This window comes from Talpa occidentalis, unplaced genomic scaffold, assembly GCF_014898055.3.
Source record: "Talpa occidentalis isolate TD23 unplaced genomic scaffold, MPIMG_talOcc4v2.1 talOcc4.13, whole genome shotgun sequence".
Classification (NCBI taxonomy): Eukaryota; Metazoa; Chordata; class Mammalia; order Eulipotyphla; family Talpidae; genus Talpa; species Talpa occidentalis.
Window position 1 is genome coordinate 87,656,760 of NW_023601322.1, and position 23,538 is coordinate 87,680,297.

At 46.7% G+C, this 23,538-nt stretch overlaps 1 protein-coding gene across 1 annotated transcript in view; it reads left to right on the top strand.

The window, feature by feature from the left end:
* Window positions 1-23,538, top strand: part of FEM1C (fem-1 homolog C) — a 202,974-nt gene that overhangs the window by 54,137 nt on the left and 125,299 nt on the right. Inside the window, exon 3 of the mRNA XM_054694513.1 lies at window positions 1,133-1,244. Within this exon, the coding sequence (XP_054550488.1) occupies window positions 1,133-1,244 (112 nt within the window). The remainder of the gene's footprint in view (window positions 1-1,132; window positions 1,245-23,538) is intronic.

Below are 23,538 nucleotides of genomic sequence, written 5' to 3' on the forward strand. Positions count from 1 at the left end.
CAGCAGTTCTGTCCATTTGGAACCAACATGCAGCAAACCACAGCCTCTCTCCTTTTTTTTTCAATCTCTTTGTTTCTTCTTTGTACTTTCAACTTTTCACTAACCTGAATGTAATAGAACTTTCATGAAAATAGAGGTGTCTTGTCTCTCCACCCATATAAGTAATATTTGTTCAAGAAGGTTGTGGGGTGAGGAGGGCCCTGCAGAGCTGGCTCTGGAGGTGAAGTGAGGTAGGTCAGGCTTCTCCCAAAGGCAACTGGTGTGTTTGCAGAGCCTTCATGTCCTGTGTGAAGTGAAATAGCTGCTAGAGCCCTAGCCCCTGAGTGTCTGTCTGTGTTTTAGGTTAGTTGCCAAGAGGGTTTTCTGAGTGAACTTTTGGAGTATGGTGCTTGAGGAGAACAGTGGAAATTCTCTGACATGTTTAAAGCAAGAGAGATGAGCTGGGGGATGTGCCAGAGGAGGGTCTGTCTTTCAGGGCAAGTTCACTTCCTGTTCTTCTAGCCTCACTCTGGGGCCAAAATGATCCCAACAGGATCTACATGCTGGCCAGGGAGTCTCCTGTGATCACATGTTTTGTTTTTTTAAAGATTTATTTATTTACACATACAAGAGCTGGGATACAGGCCAGAGGTGTGGGGAGTGAGAGGATTCACCAGAGACAGAGTGGGGAACAGAACGGGCAGACTTACTGAAGTAAACTGCTGAGGGGAGCAGTGGGCGATTCAGGAGAGGTCTGCTGCGCCATGCGGGTAGCTCCTTGTCCGGGGATCGAACTCATGCTGCAGTGGCTGCGGATAGCTTCATAGGTTGTGTGTAACCCCTTGTGCCACTAGGGAGGCCCTGATCACGTTTTGATTGGAGAGGACAGCCTCCCCAGAACCCTTAGACAGTTTTTATTGGGATTAGAGAATTGAGGAAGTCATATTAAAATGATTCCATAGATTTTCCGTCTCATTTACTAGTCATTCTGGAACATCAAATGTCAGCTCAAATAAAATAAAAGTTCAAAATCTGTTACTATGATTAATTTTAATATGTCCTTGAGAAAACCTGATTGCTTTCCTCCCCAACAGTAGACAGCTTTGCTGCTAGGCATTTTCTTTGCAAATAAGTTTTCTCTCTTTATTTTCAGGGCCCACAATAAGATGGCAGAAATGTTGGAAGCAGGGATTCATTTTTAGCAACTTGAAGGAAGTTTCAGAGGATTTGGAAAGATGGAAACTCAACAGAGAGCAAAGAAGCCAGTTAGTATCCACCAAGTCAGGGGTAAATACTATATAGATAATTTTTTTTTTTTGATGATCTAGGGCCGTGTATTCTAATTTCTTGTTTCTCAAAATGTAGTCTGCTGGTCTGCAGATTTGGCATCACTTGAGAGCTTTTCAGAATAATCTTAAGTGCCCTAATTGACATCAACTCAAAAGCAATTGTCTTCACTGTTAAGTCAATATTAAAAGAACCCAGATTTCCTTTGCTTCCTTAGCTATTGGTCCCAGTGAGCTCTCACTCTCAGTAATAATTCAGCTTCACCAGCTCATATTTCATATTTCCCTGGCAGTACCTCAGGAGCTCAGTTCATCTTCAAAGTCACCTTAAACTGTTCTTGGAATCCTCAGAAGGTCACCCATATATGCTACCTGAGGAGCAGGGTCCCCTTCCCCACTGTACCTATTGCTTCCCTGCTGAGGCATTCTTAGGGAACCCCAAACCCCTTCAGAGGGGCAGACAGAAGCCAGGGACACCTTTTCTCCAGTGCCTGGCACATCAGGACTCCACTAGGTCAAGAGCAGAAATGGGGAGGGAGGGTGCCACCTCCCTAGTCGCTGACATAGTCTCATGGATATGCTATTATCAGCCCCAGCCCTGCTCTCAGCTCTAAGACATCTCAGAGGCCACAGTGTTCCAGACACCTGTGTCGTCTCTGTCCTCCTGCACATGAGCTCTCCCCACAGTCTTCTTCCTCCAGGAAAATCCTGGATGAGAATGATCAGTGCCTGCGGGCAACTGTTACCAGACTCTCTCCACCAGGGCACCAGAAACGCTGAGATTCTGCATCCCCTTTCAGGCTCAAGAAAGATGTTGTGGTGCCTGGAAAGCATCGCTAGAGAGTAGAAGGAGGTGGAGAGGTTGACCTTGAAAAATGCAGGCCAGGATAATGTCTTTAAATTTTAAATAGCTGTTACGTGGTCTGATACAGTCTTTTGCTCTGGGTTGTTCTGGTGCGCTGACGAAGATGAATGAGAGGAAATCACAGAGGCAGAGTCTAAGACCACAGATGGACTAACGGAGCGGATACCTTGGGAAACAGCTCTCTATCACTCGGGTGTCTAAGCTAAGAGGAATATGTCCCCATTAGAGAACTTTGGGGGAGATTATTGAATGAAGGGAGGAGTTAATCCAGCCTAGTATCTTGAAAAATCAAAGCTAACAAGAATCTAACAGATTATTATCCAAGCTTAATAGACTAAACACTAAGTGGGTTCTTTGACCGACTTAGCCCAGTTCACACTAATTCTTGGCAGTGAGGGGGATGGAGTCCAGATTTTGTGTTCCTGTCTCAAAGTTCTTCTCATGACATGCTTCCCTATAAGATCACAGACAAATCTCTGTGATGCTGTATCTCCCTGAAGGGGAGGAAATTGGAAAATGGGACTTTAATGACTTACTCTCTGAAAACTATTGTGAAGTACACGAGTGCTGTCCAGACTCAACTGACCTCTTAGTCTTAGACTATTCCTTCCCACCCACTGATTAATTCCTTCCCTTTCTACAAATAGGAATCTTTTTTCCAGAATTTATTCATAGAATTCTAATCTGTTCTCCACTTAACCTGTGACTCCATTTAATAGCCATTTCAACTAAATATATCTTAGTACATAGGTTAGAAATTCCCTTATTCTTTGATTCAAATGGAATGAAATAATAATTGACCATTGAGAAGTCATATTTAACTATAGAAGGAGCAGAACCACTCATGAAAGCAAGAAAAAAAGTCTTTCACACACATGCAAACTGTCACTCTCTGACACCCCCAGGACTGTCAGGAGAAGTCATGAGCAAGAACTGCGAGGATTAAAATAGGAAGGACCACATCATACCTATCAACTTTTAGGGAAATCAAAGTTTGCAGGGAATGTTAAAGTACACGAGCAAAAAGTCAAACACTTGTTTTGAACTTTCATTCAAAAATGCTTTAGATCGCCTGTAAATGCAAAGTACCGTGCTAGAATTTACAGAGGCTGCAAAAAAAGGTGAACAAATACACCCTGTTAATGTTTACAGTCTAATGAGGGTGGGGAGAGGAGGGAAGGAAAAACATCATACCTGGGGAGAAGCTGCTTAGTGCCTTAAATGAAGAAATGTTCCTTGTTTGGGGGTGGGGGAGAGGTTGTCATTCAGGTGTGCCTTTTTTTTTTTTTTTTTTTTTTTTTTTGCATAGGAGAACTAGGGTGTAGGCCAGAGGTGCAGTGGGGCAGGAAGAAGTGAGAGGACTCGTTAGAGACAGAGGGGAGCAGAACAGGCAGAATGATTGAAATACACTGCTGAGGGGAGCAGCGGGCGAGACAGGAGAGGTCTGCTGCGTCATATGTGTGTCCCTGGCCAGGGATCGAAGTCTGGCCGTCGCAGTGATAGCGCTGAGACTTAACCCCTAGGCCACCAGGGAGGCCCCATTCAGATGCATCTAATAGAGTTTGTAAACTAGGTCCACAGAGGGATGAGTATACGGTTGTTCGTTTATTCATCAGCCATTCAAGTGACATCTATCACATGTCTCCATGTGCTGTTGCAATTGGTACTATTATTGGAACTGGTACTGTGATAATGAACAAAAGTAGTCTGGAACCAGTCTTCACGGTGCTTCTAGTCTAGTCTAGTGTGGAATGCAGTCACGTACATGACAGATGAAAGGAAAAAGTTCAGGGTCTCTGGAATGGGGTCAATGTGGGGACTAATGCAGATCAGCAAGGAGGCATTCACAGAGTGCTTTTTTTTTTTTTAAAGATTTATTTATTTATGCATACAAGAGCTGGGGTACATGCCAGAAATGCAGGGGGTGAGAGGATTCACCAGAGACAGAGCAGGGAACAGAACAGGCAGACGACTGAGAACACTGCTAAGGGGAGCAGCGGGCAAGACAGGAGAGGTCTGCTGTGCCATGTGAGTAGCTCCCTGGCCAGGGCTCGAACTCGTGCTGCAGAGTCTGCAGACTGCTTAATAGTGCGGTGCTTAACCCCTTGCGCCACCAGGGAGGCCCTCACAGAGTGCCTTGAAGTCTTCAGTTGGTATCAGGAAGAGCAGGAGCATTTCTCCAGGAAGCAGTCAGAGCATGAGCCAAGGTGTACCTCAAGACACTAGAAGCAGGTCTTGGTGGCTTCAGCTCAGTGGAAGGAGGAAGTGTGAAAAGACGTAAGGTTGGGAGTTTGCAGAAGCTGCATGGGGACCTGTTCCAGAGCCAATGAGGGCCTTGAGAACAAGATGACTTTCTGATGGGGAGCAGTCTTATCTGACCAAACTGCATTTTGGTTCTTCTCTTTCTGCTTATTGAGTTTTGAAGAACCTATGATTGGTTTTGCGGTGATTGTCTATGATATGATTTTCCCCTTTGATCCACACTGACATCACTCACTCAAAAGTCACTCCTCCTGGTTCTTCTCATCCCCTGGGTTCCCTTGGCTCCTTCATGCTGCTCTTGTCTGGGCTCTGCCTCGCTCATGGCCGACCTTTCCCTGTCTGCTTCTTGTGTGGCTTCCGGGGAGGGGTTCAGAGGGAGGAAGTTGCTGGCCACCAGTTGAAGGGGGAGGGAGAGGCCATAAGGAAGGGAGTCACACTAAAGACAGGGCCCAGAGGAACTTTGCTGACCACTTCCAATTTTTGCCACCACTTTTTCTTATTTCTCACATCTGTGTTTAGAACCAGAGGAGCTATGAGTAGGCACCTTTTCACATCTGCCTCTCATGCCCCCTCAAAGTAGGAATAATGATGACTAGAGGCCCATGTGAGCAGAAGTAGCACCCTAGAGGCCTAGCATTCAGAAAGGCTACCCAGTTAGCCCCACCTTCTCCCACTCTCCACCCTGGGTGCTCAGCCCAGCAAGCCCTGGAACCTTTTGAGGTTCCCCTCTTTCCGTCTCATCTGAGACATGCCTGGGGGGTTAAGCTGCCAACTCTATTTATGGTTTTTACCTGTTTAATAAATTAATCAGGAACATGCCATCTGGCTGAACCCCTATTCCAGTCCATTTTTACATGATAATTCATCATCTGCATATACTCTCCATCGCTTGCCATTGCTTGTGTAACTTTTCACAAGATGGCCTGGCAAGTATCATTCAGCTTCACAGATGGAGAATCCAGGAGACAGAATAAGCTAGCATTTATTGAGTGCCTGCTGTATTCACTCATTGCTTGCATTTCTCTGTGTACATAGACCCACTTGAAACCCATGACCGCCGTAGAGGTGCTTATTGAATTGGTACTGAAAGGTCTGGTGGGATCCAGAGTCACTAGGGCGAAACGGCATCTGGTATCTTGCTCAACGGGGCCCCATGGCCCCCCACTCCTTACCAGTGCCTGCTGGAAAGTCCCGACTGGGGTACCACTTTGACAAATGAAGAAACTGAGGCCCAGAGACATTATTTCCTGACATCCAACAATCTCACAGCAATTGAGAACCATAAGAATAGGCCTGAAGGAAGCTGGAGCAGAAGGATGTCTGTGCTTCCTAACCAACTGTTAGATCTTCCCGATGAGGATACTGAGGCCTCGAGAGTAGATGTGAGCTATTTAGGTGAAAAACTGGCATTAAAACTCAGGTCTAAATTTTCTGACTCCATTTAGAAAGCCAGAAACTCCATATAGATTCTGACATATGGGGAAAGTTGGAGTGCTTCACACCCACAGGGTAGCTGTATGCCACTCTGGGCTGGCAAGGCAGTTTTTAGATCTGGCACAAGTTGAGTGCCGGGTTGTCTTTAAAACTTAGCCACTCACAGCCTTTGAGGTGCTTGGGCAGCCCAGACAGAAGCGATGTTCCTTTGGGTAACAGTCGTTCTGTGTGCCAGGAGGCTGTGAAAGCAGGGGCAGAATCGATAGTGGAATATAAACGTAGAAATAAGAAGTGATTGGGGGGCCTCCCTGGTGGCGCAAAGGGTTAAACACAGCACTGTGAAGCTATCCACAGCCACTGCAGCATGAGTTCAATCCCTGGCCAGCCAGGGAGTTACCCACATGGCACAGCAGACCTCTCCTGTCTCGCCCGCTGCTCCCCTCAGTAGTGTATTTCAGTTGATCTGCCTGTTCTGCTCCCCACTCTGTCTCTGGTGAATCCTCTTACACCCCTGCACCTCTGGCCTGTACCCCAGCTCTTGTATGCATAAATAAATAAATCTTTCAAAAAAGAAGTGATTGGGGAATAAAAAACACATGGCAAGGAGACCCCAGAGCACATGGGCACCTGGACCTACTCTTTGTAGCTCCTCCGACTCAGTGTAACTAGATTGGAGGGTGAATGGGTAGGGTCATGTCCCAGTTGCCCAGTTTCCTCACAGATTTGATTCACCTCCATGCCAATAGCTTAAGCCTCCTTGTCAGAAAGACTCTGATGTGGCCATACATATCCATGCTTGCAGACAAAGATTCTTCTAAGCCGATGTTTGCCCTCCTCTCAATACGGTTGGCAGCTTGGGCCCACACTTATTGTATTCAGTTGGGTGGATATCAGCTAAAATTACTTAGTCCTCTCACACTTGGGGCTATTGTCATTGGAGGTGACCATGTTGTACGCTCTGCCCTGAGGGACAGGTGGCTTGTGTGTCTGAAGGGCATGTAAAAAGGTAGGATTTGAACTTCCTTTGGTTTCCTAATTAATAGAGTACTCAGCTCCCACTGCAAGTGTGGCTGAAAAGGGGCGGGTATTGGTCTTGCCATAATGCAGTTTGGCTTGGACTGGTGTCCCTCAGGTGATGTTCCATTAACCCTTCATTCCCTTGGTGCCGGGGATAGGATTTTCCCCCAAAGCAGTGAATATTCTCACCATCAGTTTTCCTAAAGAGGGTTATTCTTAGGCAAGGTGACCATGTAACTCAACATTACCCAAACTAAGGCTGTTTAGGGAGGGACATCAGGTATGAGCCACAACTGAAATTTTGATTCAATCAATAATGGGTTTACATTAAAATTGGGCAAACACTTTTAATTGTAGAATCAATTAATTAGTATATTATGATTGTATTTTTTTTTAATAGAGGCATGTTATTTATTTATTTATTTTTATTTGTTTGTTTGTTTGTTTTGTTTATACATGCACTGGGTACAGTCAGAAGCACGGAGGGTGAGAGAATTCACCAGAGCCAGAGCGGGGAGCAGAGCAGGCAGAAGGACCAAAGTATACTGCTGAGGGGAGCAGCGGGCGGCAGGAGAGGTCTGTGCGCCATGCGGGACCCTCCTCCAGTGGCCTGGGGAGCAGCCGGGGATCGAACCGGAGCCGCAGAGACCGCGGGCAGCTTCGCAACCCAGCGCTCAACAGCTGCGCCACCGGGGAGGCCCATGATAGTATTTTTTAAATAAACTAAATTCTTCCTTGGGTATTTTGGGAGTTATTAATTGATTCTGTTTTCACTTGTGCAATTTTTTTTGTCTATTTGTATCTAAATTTTCCCAAATATTCCACCAGAAGCACCATATACCTATTAGCAGAATTCCACCCCTACCTCTTATAGCTGGCCCACAGACACAGAACCATCAAGTAGGTGACGAATTTCTTCTTTTACCTGGAATCTTTCCTCCCTAGTTCCTTAATGCCCAGACTTTCTCTTTCTAAATTTATGTCCTCATTTTGTTGGAGCTTATTTTCTAGTTACTGTCAACATTTCTTTATCCTTATGTTACAGGAATTTAAACAGCATATTTTTGAGACTTTTTTTTTTAGTAGGTTTTCTTGATCCAGATGGGCAATCGCACTCTCCTAAGTGGAAGCAATTAGTTGTTCTACTTTTAATGTAATTACTATACCTTCTATTTAAATCTACCATTTTATTTTGTGCCTTTGTTGTGCCAGCTGTGCCTTTATTTTTTCCTCTCTCCTTGCCTTCTTATGAACTTGATTAATTTTGCTAGTTAGAAGTGTTCACCCTTTACAAGTTTGGAAGTTGAATACCTTGTTTCTGTTTTCTTGGTGTAGAAGTTTGCTGTAAATTCTAGAAATTATAGTGTGTATCTCTGCCTTATTATATATTAGTTAATACTTTTACCCTCCTCCCAAACAGCACAAATGCTTTAGTATTAGCTGTCATTGTCCCAAATTCCATGCTTAAATTCTTTCTGTATTGAAAACACCATAAGGTATAATAGTTGCTATTGTACATAGTCATAGTAATTAACATTTACTCATATTTATCATTTTCTCTGCTCTCTTTCCTACCCTAAACTTTACCTTCTGCTTATGACCATTTTCCTGTAGTATATCTTCTCAAATGTCCTTCAGTGCAGATGTAGAAAATAAACTCTCTCAGTTTTTACTTGTTCCATCATGCCTATATGTTGTTTTCATTTTGTGAGTGTAACTTTGGCTGAATATAGGATTCTAGGTCAGTGGTTACTTTCTTTCAGTTCATCGAAGATAATATTCCCCTGTGTTCCTGGTCCTTTGTCTTATTTTTTTATTTTTTATTTTTTTGGATATTAAGAAGTCAGCTGTCACTTGTCACGTCTTTGAAAGTAGTCATTTTCCCTAGCTTCAGTTGAGATTTTCACTTTCTTTTTGCTGTTCTTGCAGAAACAATTGTGAATTTGTTTATTTATCCTATTAGGGATCTAGATATCTTTCATCAAAAAAGAAAATACTTAACATTTTTTTCTTCCACTATTGCCTTTATGCTATTCTTCTCTACTTTTCTCTGGGACCTAATTGGAGACCTATATTTTCAAGACATAACATACATATGTTAGGTCTTTTTGTTCATAACCTTTGGCTTATGGGTCAGCCACCTGATTTTGTAAATAAAATTTTGGATAGAGCCATGCTTATTTATTTACTTATTTTTTAAATATTTGTTTATTTTTATTATGCATACAAGAACTGGGGTGTAGGCCAGAGGTGCGGGGGGCGTTGGGGAGGGGTAAGAGAATTCATCAGAGACAGAGTGGGGAGCAAAATAGACAGATCTACTGAAATACACTACTGAGGGGAGCAGCAGGCAAGACAGGAGAGGTCTGCTGCGCCATGTGGGTAGCTCCCTGTATGGGATCGAACTCATGCTGCAGTGGCTTCCAATAGCATGATAGTGCTGAGACTTTAACCCCTGCTCCACCAGGGCGACCCAAGCCATACCTATTTATTTACCTATTGTCTCAGACTAGAGCCACAATGGCAGATGTGCCAGTTGCAACAGACACAGCATGGCCTACGTAGCCTAAAATGGGCTGTCTGATCTTGCCAGCAATGCCTACTCGATAGTGTGAACCTTCTGTTTTCTCTCTCAACTTTTTGGTGTTTTTGTGATGCATTCTGGATATTTTATTCTAATTCTAATTTATATTTCCCTTTCTTGGTTTAACGTTTGTCAAAATCTCATCTACTACTGTTAAACCTGTCCATTAAATTTGTGATTGTGTTTATTGCATATTCTCGGTTCTAGAACTTTAACTTGGCTCTTTTTCAAATCAAAGTCACATTTTATTTCTACTTCCCAACCCACATGTTTGATCTATTCTTTTATCTGTGAAGACAGGATACATGCTTTAGAGCATGTGCCCAATCCTGTCGCGCTCCGAAGTCTTCATGTTGTTGTGGTTTCATTTCTGTTACCTCTCTCCACACTCCCAATTCTCACCCATGGAGCCCTTACACCTGACACTGCATTTGAAATTTAATTGGAAGCTAAAGATGAAAATGTCTACCTCCAAAGAGATTTTTTTTTTGCTTCAATCTTCTGAGACCACCTTCACTGAAGTTCCAGCCTTGAGGGGCCCTGAGTCATGAGAGAGGACAGTGGTTCTTCCAAAATCACTCTTTCTCCCACGGCTATGGTCCCCAAACTTGTCTACACAAGGGGAACATCAGTTTCTACCCAGACAGTGTTTTAATTCGCCTGTGATATTGCCTCAGTTTTGGAATTTTTTGTTTTTCCATTTTTCTTCAGAGGTTTGTCATCCAATCTTTTTTTTTTTTTCAGTTAAAATCTATTTTTTTTAATTGAGATCATGTTGGATTACATGGTTGTATTGTTTGAGAATATAGGATCCTCCCCTTAAGGTGTTATTTCCTCAGTGCACCTGCCACCAAGGCACCCATAGTCCTGCACCATAGTCCATTGGTGCTTCCTCCACACTTTGTCCTTACCTCCCCCACCCCTGGATTTCTCAGTTATATGCTCAGCTTTCAAGGGTTAGTTTTTAAGTTTTACTTTATCTGACCCCTTGTTTGGTCTCTATATTCCACTCGTAAGTGACACCATCTGGAATATTCCTTTCTCCTTCTGACTTATTTCACTTACCATTATCCCTCCCAGCTCTATCCATGTTGCTGTAAATGGCATGCATTTGTCTTTGGAATTTTTAAAAGCTCTCCGGTGCTCCTAACGCGCAGACAAGTTTGGGAAGCTCTGCACTAATAGTAAAGCCCCTCAGGACCTCAGCTTAGTGTGTGGGCTTTCATCAGATTCTCCACTTGGCATCTCTTTTATCTGCTTCGCCCAGCGAGGCTCCTGACCACCCCATCTCCAGACAGTGGCTGTGTGTTCTTGATCAAGGCCAGAGCAGCTGTGCAGACTTGAGTGCCCCCAGATTTCAGCATGGCGAGGACTTTGACCTGTGGGCTGTCTCCATTTAGGAGTGATGGAGCTTGGAGGAGAAAGGGCTGGGGGAAGGAAGAAAGGGCGAGCAGAAAACTGGAAGCTTTTTCTTTAGGCCCATTTAGTTTGTCAAAAAATAATCTTCTAATGTTCTTTATGCCCCCGTGGGATGCAGAGGGCTGTGGGGTGAAGGCGACTGTTCAGTCCAACTGCTTCTTTTGCGGACTTCATGTGCCCTTCTCTGAAATTATACAGAAAATAACTCTTTAACTACCAGTCTGGGAAATAATAGCCTGACTACTTGAAGTGAGGGAAGCTTCGAATACCTCATAAACAAACTTTCAACAATGCCTCTTTTCAGCTGCACATCCCAGCCCAGCCCTTTATCATGCCTACTGTCTCCAAAGCCAGGCTGCTCATGGTGCTCAGTCAGTCCAGATTTGTCTCTGAAGAGATCAAATCACAGGGTGCACCTCTAGGTGAAGGTACGTGCATATATTTGTGTGTGTGTGTATATATATATGTGTGTATGCAGGAGGATATTACAAAATCACTTTATAAGACGGGCTTTATCCCTCATTTTTCTAATGAGAAAATGGATTATAAATAGCAGCCTGAGAGGTGTGGGTGGAGCAGGGAAGCTTTCACGCTATTTATGTGTACAAGCTACCTTATCTGTTCTAGCACTAACTGTTGCAAGCCTTTCCTTTTGCCTCGTTCAGTGCCTCTGAGTTACAACCCAGCTGGGATCTGGGACCCAGCAGGAGCATGCGAGTCATGAGCCTGAGAAACTAGAGCAGCTTGATAACATGTGTCCGTGTTCTAGAGACAGCCCATGGGGGCATCGCTGACCAGTAAATGTGAGCTTAGCGCCTGGTGCTTGGGAGAGAAAGAGAAACATGGCCCTGCCTTGAAGGGGCTCCTGTTCCAGCTCCCCCACCTGCTGGCCAGGTAGGGTTGAGTCAGTCAAGTCAGTCCCCCATCCTTCATCCCTCATCTAAAGAATTTTTTTTTTTATTTATACAAGCACTGGGTATAGTCAGAAGTGCGGGAGGGTGAGAGAATTCACCAGAGCCAGAGCAGGGAGCAGAACAGGCAGACTGATGAAGTACACTGCTGAGGGGAGCAGCGGGCGGCAGGAGTGGTCTGTCGCACAATGTGGGACCCTCACCTGGTGGCCGGGGATCGAACCGGCACTGTAGAGGCTGCGGGCAGCTCGCAACCCAGCGCTCAACTGCTGCACTACCAGGGAGGCCCCATCTCTCATCTTTAAACAGAATGGTGGCTTTGCCTCCACGACTCAGGGCTTTGTGTGTGAAGGTGTCAAGATAACATACGGAAAAGTGGTTATGGAAAAACCATAGAACATTTTCCGTATGGCATCTGTTTTGATTATTCTGAGTTTCTCTGGAAACACGGGATGCAACCAGGCCTCTCATTTTCCACCAGAACAAGCAGGGTCTGCTTCCTCTTGGTGTGTAGAACTTATCCTCCTTCCTTTTCATCTTCTTTCTCACTGGGTTCTGCAGAGTGCACGTGGGGTGTCTGCTCGGGGTGACTCTGAAAGTCTCACCCTTCCCTGGAGCACGGGGCAGGAAGGGTGCAGGCAGACTAGATGGGTGGCTCCTGGCTGGGCTCTTCTCGGTGGTGACACCCACCATCCTCGAGCTTCCCAGGGGTGTCACAGCTGCTTCCTGGGGCTGGTCAAGAATCAGAGGCAGACTTCCACAGCTGGGGCTCTGATTGCTGCCTGTGGGCTCACGCCGCCTATTTTAGAGCAAGTGAATGATAACACTTCAGGTTTTTTTTAACACCAGTTAAATATATAAATGTAAACTGATTTTCTCCTCACAACAACCTTGGCTTATCCATGTCATGAAGAATAAAACAGACTCACATTGTTTAACAAGTGGACTCAAGGCCACAAATGGGCTGACAAAGCTGGTGAGCAATAGAATTGGGGGCTGATGCCAGGATATCGCTAGTCACATCCTAGTTCATCAATTAGCTTTATTTAACTAGTGAAGAGTCAAGGAAATCTCCCAGAATTTAACGAATTCCAGAGTACTAACCTTCTTTGATTCTTTGATGATTTAAATAAAAGTCAACTCTGAGTTCTACCCCTAAGCTTCTCTCTCCTCTGTACCCCATTTTCCCACCAGTTAGACACTGATATCCTTGGTGCTTCAGTAGCAGGGGAATGACAGGTTGAATCATGAAAAATGGTCATTATTTGGTCATTTTTAAAAAAAGATTTATTTATGAATACAAGAACTGGGGTACAGGTGAGAGGTACAGGGGTGAGATGATTCACCAGAGACAGAGGGGGGAACAGAACAGGCAGACTGACTGAAATACACTGCTGAGGGGAGCAGTGGGCGAGTCAGGAGAGGTCTGTCCTGCCATGTGGGTATCTCCTTGGCCAGGGATCGAACTCATGCTGCAGAGGCTACAGATAGCTCCATAGGTTGCATCCTAATGCCTTGCACCACCAGGGAGGCCCTATTTGGCCAGTTTTGACCCATACAAATGGCAGCTTCAGTGTTCGTTGAGCCCCTACTTTGATGCCAGATTTCATTCCAAGCACTTTCCTTCTGCTATCTCAGTCGCTCCTCGGCAACAATACATTAAAGTGTTTTTAACTTTTACCTTTTGCTTAAGGAAACAGACATGGACTGACTGGTTGAGATCAGGCAGCAATTGTAAGCTGCAGGTTCAGGGATCCAGTGCCAGGACAGGTCCTTCTCCACTGCATAGCACTCAGAGCCGAGTGCAACTGGAGATCCTAGAGGCCAAAAAGAAGGATCGCATTCAACTGGCAGAGTCAAGTTATTCTAGTTCGGAAGTGAAACATGAGTCAAAAAAGGAAAGTAATATGACCTCTGGAAAACAGGCAGATAGGAGGTCACCAGCAGCAAAAGTCACCTTCGGAGAACTGAATCGGACCTGCCCAATGGCATGCAATGTTGTCCCAGCACCTGGAGCCCACCAACCCATGGCTGCGGCTTTAATGAGCCGTTGGGGATTGAAGGGTGATTGGCCTAATGGGGGACCTTTGCTGTGGATTGCTGAGCAAGGAGAACCCAGATTGTGGGCTCCTGGGGGAGCTGGGTGCTGTCCAACTAGAGAATTTAGGGGACATTTGGGACAGAGGTTGACAGAGGTCTTCTGCAACCAAGTAAGAATAAAAATGTGGGGGTCCTCCAGATCCCTCGGTGCTAACTGACTGTCTGGGCCTTGGGAATCCAGTTGAACCACTTGGAAACATTCTGGAATGACTCCAGGCTGTAAGTTATGAAACCTGGCCTGGACAGGGAGCAGGGGGTGTTAAATGGGTACGGACACACTGAGATGTGTTCCACTTAAATGAAATATCATTCAGGGCCAGAGGCAGAAATAGTTGAAGTGTTTCATAGGCTTTTATTTTAATTCTGCACTTTTCCTCTGTGGGAAACGACTTTCATCTGGTTCTTTTCAATAAGGATTGAGTCATGTTCTCTTTGTTTGTCACAAGCACTTATTCGCCATAAGTATTTTACAGCTTTGGACAATGGCTGCCTCAATTCCGGGCAGGGGAGGGGGCACAGGCCTGGGGGGGGCGGGCGATGATTGGGACACTCTTGCTGAGCTGTTTTCTCTCCAGTTGGAGGTTAATTTCAAGCTCCTGGCACAAAGACCACCAAACAAAAGTCTGAGTGAATGTGGTCATCGATCAGCAGATCTTTGTCTTAGCTCTTTTCTGGGCCATCTGCCAGGTGTTGGGAGTACAAAGGCTGCCTTCAAAGAGTTTATAGTCTAGTTGGAGGGAATAGGACAGATGCACAGGACACATGACAGTGTTTTATAAATGGCAAGCGCATGGTGAAGGAACAATGAAAGTTAAAGGAAGCAAGGAGGCTGGTATTGGAGATGGCACTAATGAGGCAAGGATTCCTGCAGAAGGTAGATCTGAGCTGGTCCTTGAAGAATGAGTAACTAGGGGCTCAGGGGACAGAGAGTCATTTGAGGCAGAGGGAGAGGCATGTGTGGGTGCCCACACCTCCACACGTGTCCACACAGACCGGGAGGCCGGGGCGGGGGAAGGGAGAGTCCACATTTGCTCAGAACCTAAGTAGACCAGTCTGGGTAGGGCAGAAAATTTGTTGGGGAATTAGCATGGATAGCCCCCACCTTTTCTTTATTTCCATGCTCTGGTGGGTGACCTCACTCAGTCTTGCACATTTAAATAATGTCTATATGCTGGTGATCTCAGAAGGTATAATGCCAGCACATATTCCAGACTTGTTCAACCACCTACTTAATATCTCCACTTTTGATATCCCACAGGAATCTCAGATTGATCACATCCAAATGGAACACTTGGTTTTTGCCTTCCTCACTTCTCCCTGGCCTCCCACCTCCCGTATCTTGCTAAGTAGCATCACGATTCACCCAGGTGATCGAGCCAAAACCCTGGGAGTGACGCTTGACTCCTTTCACTTACTCCCCCACCCTCTACTCCATCAACAATAGATGTCAGCTCTTCCCCCAAAGAATCTCAGATCTGTCCCCGTTTCTCTGACTTGTACTGCTATCACCCAGCTTCGAGGCACCCACCTCTCCTGCCTGTCGTTCTATATTAGCTCCCTAACTTCAGTCCTTCCAAGCTTAGCTCCCTCCAGCCCTTCTCTACCCAGCAGTGAAAATAACTATTTTGTGATGTTATCAGCTCAAATGCGACCAGAGTGCTCTTCTGCTTAAAACCCTTTGATGATCGCCCAGGGCTCTTAGCATAAAATCCCCACTATTACCTTGGTCTCTAGAGCCCTGATTTATGGACACCCCATTCCACCCCCCTGTGTTTTCCCAGTCTCAATGCCTTTTTTTATAAAAAAAGTTTTATCTATTTATGCATGCAAGAGCTGGGGTACAGGCCAGAGGTGTGGGGGGTGAGAGGATTCACCAGAGACAGAGTGGGGAGCAGAACAGGCAGACTGACGAAATACACTGCTGAGGGGAGCAGCGGGTGAGTCAGGAGAGGTCTGCTGCACCATGTGGGTAGCTCCCTGGCTGGAGATTGAATTCGTGCTGCAATGGCTGTGGATACTTCATAGGTTGCGTCATAACCCCTTGCACCATCAAGGAGGCCCTCCATGCCTTTTCTTCTGATAAGTGCATCTCCGTTTTTCTTTGTGGACTTACTTCCTCCCTGATTCTTACCGCAAGTGGCTAAGATACTTCCTGCTGGTGTGCTGGCTCTACCCCACGCCCTGTGTAAAGCCTTGGCCTGTGACTCCAGCTTGGACATCAGCATATGCTTTGCTATGTCACAGCAATTAGTCAGAGATGAACACATCCTCTGAGCTGATCCGATAAGACTAAGCAGGTCTTTTGCTGTAACACTGGTGACTGAACCCAACTCAGGCTCATGCCATGTATCAACTTTTCAGTTGAGCTAACAAGTTCACTTTTTAGTTCAGGTTTGAATTGGGTTTCCAGTGTAGTTGCCCTGGAGGAGCCGTCTTCTGCCTAGACTTGAACCTTACCACAAACCCTTCTCTCTGCACTCAGCCTTGGGCCTGGGACATATTAAGACACTGTCTTCTACTAGTGTAAACTCTCAACAGTGAATTCTGCCAGCCCTGGGCTTCTTAGGTTAAAATTACTTGACCTTTTAGGGTCTCAGGCCTCTTAGCTGCAAAATGAAGGGTTTGAGTAGATTAAATATAAAGCCTTTTGGAAATGTGGGGCTCTGCAGGACACTGAAGGATGTTTAGCAGTGTCCCTGGCCTCACCCACTAGGTGACAGACGCACCTCCCTCTGCAGTCCCCTTCTGGTTATGAAATGGGAAAATGCCTCCAGACATTCCCAAATGTCCCCTGGAGGGGAGAATCCCCTCCACTGAGCACTGCCAAAATACTCTGCCAGCCACACTGCTATCCTGCTCCCTGCAGCACCATGCTCCTTAGCTACTCTTAGCAGTTGTTTAGAGTTGAGGTGTCCTCTCCTGCAGGACTCCCCTGGCCTCTCTGGGTTCATTGTGCTCTGTCATACCAGGCGTCTTTCCTTGGTCCTGAATGAAGGTGTTGATGTGGCTGGGTCCATGCTGCTTGTAAGCTCCCTAAAGTCAGAGACTGAGTCTTGTCTTTGGATCTTGAGTGAGCCCACATCCTGAGGGGCTCAGTATTGATGCTCGGTAAATTCTTACTAAAACAACAAATGAATGAATGAATGAGGCTGAATATTATGGGCTCTTGAGTCAGCTGAAGCTGGCTTGAATCCTGGCTCTGCCTCTTGATGTTCCTCTATGATGTAGAGGAACATGTCCATCCTAAACCAATTCCCAGAGGCCCCTGCTAGTCTCTGAAGTAAATGGGGGACAGTGAGCATTTGGGTTCTGTTAGAAAGGGGTCACCCAGGTGAATGACCGGGGGTTAGGATTTTCTGTTACATAAGGCAATCCCATTTTCTTTTTTGGAGTGTAAGTGAAAGGGTCTGAACCCCTGGATAGGGGAAGCAGCTTATCATACACCAAAGTAGGTTGTTTCTTAGGGCTTGTGGCTTTCTAGTTGACCCCCAAAATTCTATATAATTTTGACAGGATCCTCTCTGCTTTTTCAGTTTTAGTTTCTTTCCCTATGGCAGGAATTCCATAGCTCCTCAGAAGACCTGCCTGGAGCTCAAGCTAGTCACAATCCATGTTGACAGCACAGACCTTCTCGGTATTGAGGAGTACTCAGTAAATATGGTTTTGTTGTGGTTTGGTTTTATTACATCATCATTATTATTTACCATCATCCTTATCTTTGAAACTTGAAGACGAGGGAGGCAATAAATGAATGGGGAAAGAACAGATAAAAAGTTAAATACTGATAATAAAACTTGGTAGTCAAGCACAGCAACAAAGCAGGGAGCCACAACAACCTGGCAAGGTGTATAATTCATTCCCCAACGAGAGGTACCTATGATCACTTCACCCACTGCAGAAGAATGCGGGGTCCCAGTGAGTCGGCGCCCCAGGGAAGCATTCACCCAGGCAGTAGGACCTGGGGTGATCTATCCAGGGTGGGTGGGAGCTGGAAAGGCAGAGAAGTAAGGGGGCCACTGCAGGCGAAAGTTCCCCGCACTCAGACCTGACATCTTAGCAAATGTGACGTCCTTCAGAGAGCAGGCATTTAATTTGCATCGGTGGCTTAATTCTAAAGGACTCAACCCGATTGCAGAGACTTTTATTCTTGCTGGAGAGTGGGAGGCTGCCGCAGCGCGAAGCCCACACATCTGCAGAAACATTTTCTTTGTAAACCAGCTCGCTATGACAACCGTGGCGTGTGTTCTGGGGTAGGGACCAGCTGACTCAGGAATTAATCAAACCCCTTTATGCCAATTCTCATCAGTTTTCAAAGGGTCTTTACACAGAACACTCCTAAATGAGTAGTGAATGAATATTCATAGATACATTATCCCCGTCACCAGCGGCTGGGAAGGACCCGCTGTCCTCACCGTGTGCTGTTTCTCGGTCGTGAAGACCGGCTTGGCCCTCTGTAATTATCGCAGGGAAGAGGGACCTGAATCAGCTTCTGACCCTGAAGAGACACGGTGTCCTTCTCCTGTCCTTGAGGAACTTGTCAGTGGCCAGGGAGCGCTGGAGAAGGAGTCAGAGTGTGTGCAATCAGAGCACTTGTCTGCAAGGCAGAACAGCGGGGGGCCCGTGTGGGTCCTACTTCCATCCTTCCTTTGCACCTGCTGCACGCATCTCAGCTACCTTTCAGTAATAATGCCCATGTCTGGAGAGCACTTTCCAGTTGTGAGTGGCTTCCTTCTACATTATCCGATTCCCTTGACAACCTCAAGAGGAAGGCAGGGCAGGGGGCCTCGAGTCCATGGGCATGTCAGGGGTGGAAACTCAGAGGTGAGTTAAGTCAAAGGAAAGCAGAGGTGAAGCTAGAACACCAGCCAGACCCCCGGCTGGTGACCACTCCCTCACCTGGCCCACTGCCCTTCTGTCACCAACCTGGGATTGAAATGTTGACACTAAAAGTCTCCTAAGCTTGAAAACTGGTCTCATGAACATCAGATCATTGTCAGGTTCTCTGAGATATGGGGGGGTCACTCAACACAGTGGGCAGCAAGGAGTCCCCGCTTTCATTCCTCCTAGAGTGGTGTCTTTAGAGCTGCCCAGGCACAGGGTCATCTCCCGCACTCCCAACAGTACCTCCTCCAAGGGGAGCCACTCTCCTCCATGATGAGGGGGCCGGACAGATCCCTCGATGCATGACAAATGGGTGACATCCCTCCCTCAAAGTGATGATGCAGACTCTTGGCTACAGCAATCTCACTTCTGGGGAGCTTCTTCTGCATACATATACTTGCACATCTGCAATGGAGGTATGTGCCAGGTGGTCCACCACAGCCCTGTTTTGTAAAATCCAAGACTGAATAAAGACCCTCTCCGGACCCTTTAGAGAGGACCAGCTAAGTAAGTTGTGAAGGAAGCCGCACCCCAGCTCCCACAGTGAGTGAGGGCGCTCTCAGGAACTAGAGCATGATCGCCAGCAAAATGCAAAACAGTGTCTATATTGTTTACTTCGAGCAAGGGAGGGAAATGAGTATATACTCATATTTGTTTGTGTTCGTGTGAAGAAGCACTGGCAGGGTGTTGGAGGAAGTAATAAAATGGTTACTCCGGGGGGTGAGGGGGGTGTTGGAGTAATGGTGGAGAAAGGGGTTTAGACTTCTCCCTAGACGCTTTCTATATCATTTGAGTTTTAAAGCATGTTAATGGATTATCTATTTGAATAATGAAATTCTGCAAACCTGCTTCCTACCAGCAGCCAAGGTGTGGCTGCCATTGAATTTCTACTTGGGAGCCTTCCTAAATTTGAACCTGACTCTGCACTTGAGCAGAAGCCACTCCCCTCGTGCTCGAGCCATCACCCAAGCATCTCACCGTGACACTGGGACATATTGTCACCTAATAAGGCCGGGTCAGGAGAAAATGTGTCACCCCACATTGGAGATAGGGTTAAAAGTGAGAAAGTATGCCTGGGCCTGCAGAAGTAGAATTGCTGGAGAGTTAAGAAACGTCCTGAGGAGATTTTGAATGATTTGGGGATTTTATGGAATTGCAGAGCCTTGACCTTGGGAGCTCATGTGAATTCTCAGGTCACCTTCCTGCTTTGACTGGGTCTTGTGGAACTGAGACCTGTCACTCTAAGAATCAGTAGATATTCTCATGCCAGCTCTGTCACTAGTTTGGCCTCTCTTGCAATGAGGCCTGGTTTGACCTGGCTTCTAGGAGTGAAGTCTTGGCACCAAGTGCTCCACTTCACTATGAGGTGACGCTGGAGACCTTAAATCACCCCTCACTCAGCAGCAAGCAAACGGTTGACGGCTCTGGCCTACCTCCGGGAGACTGACCAGTTCAGCTAGGCCTTCACTTCCCTTACTCCTACAGTTGTCCTACTTCATCAGATATGTCCCTTTCCTCCTGCTGTTGGTATGTATGGCTTCATTTTCCTAGACAAAATTAAAATGAGCCTCGCCTTCACCCACAGAGCCAGCAGGAAGCCCTGTCAGTCATTGTTGCTTCTCCAGCCCATCTCAACTTACGTGGGGAGGGGACAGGAGTGGGAGGAACTGCCATTGTCACAATGTTCTATGAACAGTGAGAATAAGGTAGAAAACAGATTTTCCTGCCAAGCAAAGAGAGGCTAGCATGGCATTCTTAGAATCCTTCCATGTTGGCATCATCTGTTAGGAATTTTGAAGCATGCGCTGAGCATTCGCTAAGTACCTGTGAACATTCAGATAAGTGCTTGGGAACCAAATGACACACATGGAATTTCTGGACTTTTCCTTCAGAGAGAGAGGGGAGCATAAAAGAGGCACACAAAGAAAAAGGGGTGGGGGAACCTGTTGCTGAGCAAAGTGGCTAAATTCCACTCCACTCTTCATTTGCTTCTACCATGAATGACAGAAAAGGACAGTTTTAACTGTTTTGTTGTTTCCCTTTATCCACATAGAAGGAAAAAAAAATTTTCACCTTGCTTCTAGGGAACCATCTAGATAGCTTAAAAGAGGATGAGTTAATACAGGTCAGAGCTGAGAGTTGATATCAGATACAGACCCCAGCCTGTGGAAATGGGCGACCCAATCCCATTTGTAGGTCTTGAAAAACATTATGAAAAGAAATAAGCTGCTTCTTCACAGCTTTTCTCTTTCTGCCCAGCCCCGCTATCTTTTCCATATGGTTGTAATGCCCCTAAGACACCTTGCGTGAATGTCACACGCGCATGTCTCAAAATGCTTACTGCTTCCAACAGGAAGGAAGCAGAGCACATACTAACCAAAAATATAGAGTAGAAGCAGAAACAAACTTACACAGTCAACAAGAATAAAGTCACGGGGTGGGCCGGTCAGTCCCTGTGTTACTGGGCAAAGGGTCTAAAACTGTCACAGAACCTCTCTCACTGATGCTGGGTCCCACAACCCAGCAACACAAATGCAAACAAAAAGGACTTTGCTGCATCAAAAGAGAGAAAAACGGGCCTCCCCAGGGGTACAGCAGCTTGAGCAAAGTGCTGTGAAGCTGTCTGAGGCTCTGTTGCACGGGTTCGATTCCCAACCAGCCAGGGAGATACCCACAGGGTGTGGCAGACCTCTCCTGTTGCACCCGCTGCCCCCTCAGCAGTGTCTTCGGTCCGTCTGCCTGTTCTGCTCCCCACTTTGTCTCTGGTGAATTCTCTCACCCTCTTGCGCCTCTGGCTTTACCCCAGTTCTTGTATAAATAAATAAATCTTAAAAAAAAATACTTTAAAAAAGAAGAGAAAAACAATATATTCTAACCAAGGGAGGGGGGGTAATGGCGGGGGGGGACAAGGCCCAGTTATCAATGACAGGGGATGTAAGGGGTGAAGGTGCACTGTCCAGTGGGGTGGCTGCCTTCCACAGATGCTCCCAGGAGTGAGATGGAGCCCACATCCTTGCTCCCTTTTAAAGGTTCCCCCAAAACTGGACTCGCAGCCCTGCCCCTTTCCCATCGCCCCTTGTTAGGATTGGGGGCAGAGTGCTGGCCCATCTCTGCACAGGGGTGTGCAGGTGCCACTGCCAGAGCCCCAAGTTGTTCTCCACAGGGCGCCAGCACCCCCGAGAAGCCTTGAGGAAGGTGGGAGAGCGGCCTGGAGGGTGAGTCTGGGCTGAACGCTGGGTGTTGAAGCTGGAGGGCGCACCCGCCTTCAGGGTGACAGGCGCCTGGAGGTGGTCCCAGGCCGCGCTGTCAAACCACCACGGATGAACGAAAACCCCCTGTGGGCAGGAGCGGCCCCTCGGCCGTGTTTGTGCTCCCGGCCCGGCAGGGCCTGGACAGACACAGGGCGGTAGAATAGCAGGCCCAGACTTCCTGGCAGAGACCTGGCTGTGGCTGAGGTGCTCGGAAAGGGAGGGTGAGGATGGGGCGCACAGTAAGAAGGGGACCCCCAAGGGCTGTGGTGGAGAACTAGGGGTGTGGGGGTGGTAGTGGTGACATACACCTGAAGAGATAGGAGCGGAGAGAATTGTTTTGTGATGACAAAAATATTCTGTTTTGTGATGGTGGGGGCACTCGTTGGCGTGTGTGCCACAGGCTAAACTTACCAAACTGTACATTTCAATTTGGTGAATTTTAGTGTATGCAATGATAGCATCATAAGATAACTAAAAAACAAGAAAAACTATTTTTAAGAATGGGAATGAAAGTGCCAAGGAGGTCCTCCCTGGTGGCAGAAGGGGTTAAGGTGCAACCTGTGAAGCTGTCCACGGCCACTGCAGCATGAGTTCAATTCCCGGCCAGGGAGCTACCTGCATGGCACAGCAGACCTCTCCTGTCATGCCCATTGCTCCCCTCAGCAGTGTATTTCAATCAGTCTGCCTGTTCTGTTCCCCACTCTGTCTCTGGTGGATCCTCTCACCCTCCGCACCTCTGGCCTGTACCCCAGCTCTTATATGCATAAACAAATAAATCTTTAAAAAAAAAAAGTGCCTCCCCAAAAAAAGTGCCAAGGAATTGGGGTGGGGGGAATGTGGAATCAAGGGAGATGGTGCTGATTCAGTCCCCACTACTGGTAGTGCAGGCGTGGGGTGGGTGCCTTGAGAGGAGGGGTCCACTGCAGGGCAACCCCAACTCTGCTGGACACTTAGGTGATCCGATAAGCACCCTGGGAGACTGGAAAGTGAGTATTATGTTTTATTATGGTCACGACCAGCCCAGGGTCTGCTGGAACCCTTCTGCCCCAGGCCTTGTGTGCCCGCGCCTCGGCCAGGCAGGTGGCAGCAGTGGGGCAGGGAGGTGGCGCTGGCAATTGGTCACAGCCCTTTAGCACCTCCCAGGCCACCAGCGTGGGGCTCCTAGCTCCTTGTAAGGTACAAGGTACCTTTCCCGTCACGAATCAGGCGAAGGAAGTAGTTGTCGCCAGGGTGCAAGCACCCGAAAGGTGACTACATCTCGCCTCCTTAATTGTATCCCCACCAAAATAATTAGGACACATCTCACTGTGTTTCTCAAAAGTTCTAGAAGAGTGTCGTTAAACCTTAACTAATGTATATGCAATAATATTTACATATTTTAGATCCATATGTCTATCTTTCATTCTTCTCTCAGAAGACTGGCGGCAGGGACTGAATCAGAGCACAGTAAAACCCGAGGAATTTGATGACACATTAGTTGAACACACACTTGAGGAAGTGCCGGGTGTTGCTTCTCCTAGCTGATGCTCCACCCAGCAATTTTTGTTTC